Genomic DNA, 5,596 nt, shown 5'->3' on the forward strand with positions numbered 1-5,596 from the left:
GGATCTAGAGAACAAATTTAGAGCTTTTTAACTTCCATTGTATAGGGAATCTATGCTTGTCAACCTGGCTTCTTAAATGCACGGTAATCAATGTTAGCAAGCAATTGACTTTATACAGACCAATTCATCTGGCCTCTGAAAGAGTCTTATTTTAAACAAAGGGGGGCAAAAGCAAATGATAACATTTATGAGATGCTAAAAATGATGAACTAAGTTTGTAATATAGAAATTTCTCTTTAGTCTTTTAAATGGTAATAAAAGGACAAATACAATGATTATGATTACTTGCTTCAGAGTGATCACTCTAAAATAGACAGCAGTAATGTTCTAAACCAAACACTGCTCTGCTTAAATCATTATACTGGAGTTTTGATCTGTAATATGTTTCTACTTTAACAACACCAAAAAAGACTGAGGAGCATAATTAGAAATGCTCGTTCAAGAAACAAAGAAGTAAAGCAAAAAGGAAAAGCAAGGAAAAAATATTGCTGGAGCAAAATATGATGGGAGAGAATGGATAGAAAAATTATTTTTGGTTTGGTCAGCATATATAAACGATTATAATTCTTTGGCTTTTCAGTTTCTCACAGGCCTTAATTGTCTGCTTCCCAGCCCAGGATGAAGTCCGTCCAGTTCTGCTTCCTTTTCTGTTGCTGGAGAGCAATCTGCTGCAGAAGCTGCGAGCTGACCAACATCACCATCACGGTGGAGAAAGAGGAATGTAGCTTCTGCATAAGCATCAACACCACGTGGTGTGCGGGCTACTGCTACACCCGGGTAGGCACTTTGCTTTGCTGGAAGTGAGGGTGCTGAGGGTCTGGACAAGGCAGGCTTCATTGATTCCCACTTGTCAATATTTTAAGTTTCCCAAGGAATAGCCATGAGTCCTTTAGCCAATACTATTTTATGACTGGCTTTTTCACTATGATACCAACTAAATGTTTGGGCTTAGATTTGATTACAGTAAATGTAAAGAAGGGTCAGGTTTGATCTGATCAATTTAGTAATTTACCATTCTATTTTTAATTTTTAATTTTTTATTTTTTATTTCAAAAAATAGTTCTATATTAGATTTTACATATGGAGAGATTAAAAACATAACCATACATACATTTAATAATAGAACAGCTACAATAGTCCAAAAGCCAATTTCTGTACTTGAGGCCACATCTTTACAACAGAGGCAGTACCAAAATATGTTTGCAAGCCACATAAAAGCACAGCCACATTATAAAAATCATCTTACTGGCCTGCTGAATACATATGCCAACAAGCAGCCTGAAAACACAATCAATCCTTGTAGACTGTTATAACCAAAATGAATTAGCAAACCTACTCACTTGTTTATACAGTTGAGTAAATCAAAGCACAGAGGCAAAAAACAGTTTGTATTCACACAGCTTCTTTGAATTAATCCAAGGAGCAGTTTCTACTTTCTCTTTTTTCCCCTATAACACCTGGCTATCTATGCAGAATTTCATTCTATAAATTGAAATTGAAAATATCAACTTTTTAATGAAATATACTTTATGGGTGGTAAATGAGTTTGACCAAAATCTACTTATCACATCTTGGGATATAGACTTAGTGACATGATATTAAAATAAGTTAAATAGAAGTAACAACTTCTTCCCTCAGTGCAAATATATATATACATATACATATATTTTAAACTAGAAAATGCTACAGAAAAACCTATTCTGCCAGGACTAAAGTTCGTATGTACAAACCATGTAGCCTTAGAAACTGCGACTTGTACAAAATATATAGCCTTCAAGGTGAAGAGATGTCTACAAGGCAGTGAAATATTTAAAATCTTACATAAGCTTTCATAGTCAGGCTAATCTAAGCATTATCATTCCACATTATATACTTTTTGACTTTTTATAAATACTCAGGGACAATGCATTTGGAAAACATTTCTGAGGAATTAAACTTCACTGATTTGTGGTTCAAGTTGTCATTAATACAGCTTTTAACTAAGTGAAAAAGTCAAATTTAATTTCTGTCAATTTCTCTTTTAATCATTTTCCTCTATTGAAATTCAAATTTCTTGATAGTTGAAAAAATAATTAACATTGTGACATAGACATAAGGAGTAAGAAAAGAAATAACTTGTATTTTCAGAAATATCTGTAGAATAATCAGGAAACACGGTATAGCATATAGGTTATTTATGAGATCATGTTTCCTTGATTAGGAATTTCATAAAAGAGTTTTAAAGTGTCGATATTAGAGCAAGTAAATATTCAATCCCTGTCTCATTTTGATGACGCTAAACAGAAACTTCCAGACTATTGTAACTCATCTCTCTGTCTCCTAAACCACTCAGGACTTGGTGTACCGGGACCCAGCGAGGCCCAACACCCAGAAAACATGCACCTTCAAGGAGCTGGTCTACGAGACGGTGAGAGTGCCCGGCTGCGCTCACCGCGCAGACTCCCTGCACACATACCCGGTGGCCACCGCGTGTCACTGCGCCAAGTGTGACAGCGGCAGCACCGACTGCACCGTGCGGGGCCTGGGGCCCAGCTACTGCTCCTTCAGCGACGTCAGAGAGTGAGGGGCAGCGGGCGCTCTGAGCGGCCTCCCCTCACAGGACCAAGCATCCAAGATGTCTGCGTGCACACGTGCCCAGGCTGCTGGAGACCCGACTCATCTCTGCTCTCCCGAGAGGCGGAGCTCCAGGACTGGAGAAGGCTGGGGCCCGTCGCCACTCAGACCCGTATTCTACATCTGGTTCCATGCGTCTTATTCACGCTCACTTAACTTACAGACATGAGGGTGCTTTCCCGTTTAATAGTCTTAGAAATCCTCTCAGGCAATCCCTTCCTCTTAAAGATAGGGATACGGTCCCAGAGGAAGGAAATCAGCGAAAAGTAGGCGAAAGTCCTAAATGCAGCGTTCTCCTGCCAGACTCAAGAGCCCTCAAGAGCAGGGCCAACCTCTTCTTCATGATTGTGGCCTCAATGCCTAGCACTCCACATAGAATTTAGTAAGAAACTCAATAATGGCTTCCTTAAAGAAAGTAAGATCAGAAAGTTAGGCATAGGAGAATACTGAGAGAGGATGTTAGAGGCTATATGATGAGGCTGCGCTCCACGGAAGGGGGGGCGTCAGCTTCGGCTCCGTCTCACCTCTCCTCTGGCACATGGAGGATGGAGGCAGGATAAAACTCTCTGAATCATTCAGGCAGGTGGCAGTTACCAAGCTCAGGATTTCCAAGCTATTACTGCCAAGTCCTTTAGTTAGGGGCAAAAGCAAGAAATGTTAATATGTGCTTGTGGAAATTAGCCGCATCTATTCCATCATTTAAATAAATGGAACAAATGCTGTCAGGCTCCTGCAAAACTCCCTTCGGGAAGTACACAGAACTATATCACCCTGTCCTTGAATGTAGGATCTACTCCTTTGGAAAGAGGTGGATTTGAGAGCACGTTTGAAAGCAATTTTGACAACTTAATGAGTACATTTATCTTATCTTCAAATACATTTATGTAAAGAAAATGCTCTTTTAGAAAGAATTAGCCATAACAAAAAAAAAAAAAACCTCACTGCTGTTTCCTAAAGTTCTCTGAGTCAGTACTCCTTTTTTGTCTATCCATGTTCTCCCAGATCTGTTTCTTTCAAGAGGATAAATATTGAGACTATTTCACGAGTTGATTTTGAGATGTTACCTCTCAGTTATGTACTTGTTTCATACTCATATTAACTAATTTATTTAAATCTTATTTTTTTAAATAAAGATGCTAGCCACCAGAGTCATAGGTTTGGATTTTTTTTCACATGTAACCAGATGACTAAAATGTCTGTATGTTTACGATGTTAATAAATCTTACAAAAAAGTCCCTAGTGCTTCTGTAATATTTACTTGTACTGAACTTTGGAAATATTAATTTTGTTACATTTCTAAAAGTATTTCCTCATTTAAATTTTGGGTAACTTTTTGAACTCTTTTTCTGATACAGTGGGGGTGGGGGGAAGCAAAAAGAGAATCACACAGTGGATGGGGACACTGGAGAGTCTCTAGCTCATTCTTTGGATTTTTGAGATGAAAAATTGAAGGCCAAGGATGTCAAGTGACCCAACTTAGATCACAAAGACTGTATATGCAGGCAGGATAAGAACCCTGGATTCCCATCCCTTAGCCCAGCTCTCCTATGATAATCTGTCATATTATGTCATTTTGGCAAGGAATGATGCAAAACTGCAGGTACTGGTAATCACCTATGTCCATTCCAATCTGGTACTGAGTGTGCCTTATAGCTATATTCTCTACAATATTTTGACATGTTGAAATTAGGGCTACAACGTCTAATAAGATGCTTTAAATTATAACCTTTGTTCCTTCCGTGGCCTCTTATCAGCAAAGAACAGCCTAATGCTGTTTTCTTGAGTAAGGGGGTAGTAAAAAAGCAATTGAATCTGGAAGGGGAAGTTGAACATGGCAGCCACATTGACTGCTCTATCTCAAATAAATATTTATCTAAAGTCAGACCCAACAATTTTAATAGCACTGAAAAGCTCTAAGTTGTTGTTCTGTGTTTGCCAAAAGATATACATATATATATATATATATATATATATATATATATGCTTCATCCTTCTGAAGAGAGACATATTGATCTGAATTCAGTCTATTTTCTGTACATTGGCTCCAGGGTATGAATATTACATGCTGTTGGACTTCCCTGGTGGTCCAGTGGTTAAGACTCAGCTTTCACTTCAAGGTGTGTGTATTCGATCTCTGGTTCGAACTGAATTGAATTAAAAGTTAAAAAAAAAAAACAGGAAAGATGAATATTATATGCTAATGTTATAAGTACACATATACCAAACAAGCAGGATTCATGGAGTGTATTCCTACAAGCAACTTTATTTTGTTCCTCCCTGTCCTTTTGAATTTGCTCAGAAGTAGCTGGCCTGCCTTATCCTTTGCATGAAAATTTTTATCAGGCTACAGAGCTTCACTGATCACTCTTGAGTTATAAAATATCCATTATTAAAACAGCAACCTCAAATCTCCAGTTCCAGCTATTGAAAACATCAATGGGAGTTGATATTATTTTCCCATTCTTAGAGGAGGGGAGGCAGGATTCTTAACTCCCCCTCCATCTGGGATTTCACCCACAGGTTACTCACCCCTCTGGATTGGAATGCAGAATAGTAGCAAAAAAAAATAGGACAAAAAAGATGATCATGAAACTGTTTACCTCAGATTGGGACTCAAACCCATGTGACAAGGATTTGAACCCAGCCAAAACCCACGACTTCCAACTAAGATCACAGACCTGGTTTCAGGACCTAATGAAGCTCAGGTGCTTGACGTCTCATTGCAGAAAGAATTCAGTGAGAGACAAAGTGATAGGTAAGATGTGAATTTATTCAGAGAGAAATGCATTTCATAGACAGAGGCCATCACAGAGGCCATCACAGAGAGTGAGTGCAGCCTTGAAATGTGGCATGGTTAGCTTTTATGGACTGGATGCAGCCATGAAATTAAAAGACGCTTGTTCCTTGGAAGGAAAGCTATGAGCAACGTAGACAGCATATTAAAAAGCAGAGACATTACTTTGCCAACAAAGGTCCATCTAGT

General features: G+C 38.4%; 1 protein-coding gene across 1 annotated transcript; it reads left to right on the plus strand.

Moving 5' to 3' along the window:
* The first annotated feature begins 618 nt into the window (after positions 1–618).
* Positions 619–2,563, plus strand: LOC110132555 (follitropin subunit beta). The gene is made up of 2 exons (XM_020885978.2): positions 619–777; positions 2,333–2,563. Exons 1-2 carry the CDS (start codon positions 619–621, stop codon positions 2,561–2,563), a joined length of 390 nt encoding a protein of 129 aa, XP_020741637.1.
* Positions 2,564–5,596: the final 3,033 nt, after the last annotated feature.

Source organism: Odocoileus virginianus, chromosome 10, assembly GCF_023699985.2.
Source record: "Odocoileus virginianus isolate 20LAN1187 ecotype Illinois chromosome 10, Ovbor_1.2, whole genome shotgun sequence".
Lineage (NCBI taxonomy): Eukaryota > Metazoa > Chordata > Mammalia > Artiodactyla > Cervidae > Odocoileus > Odocoileus virginianus.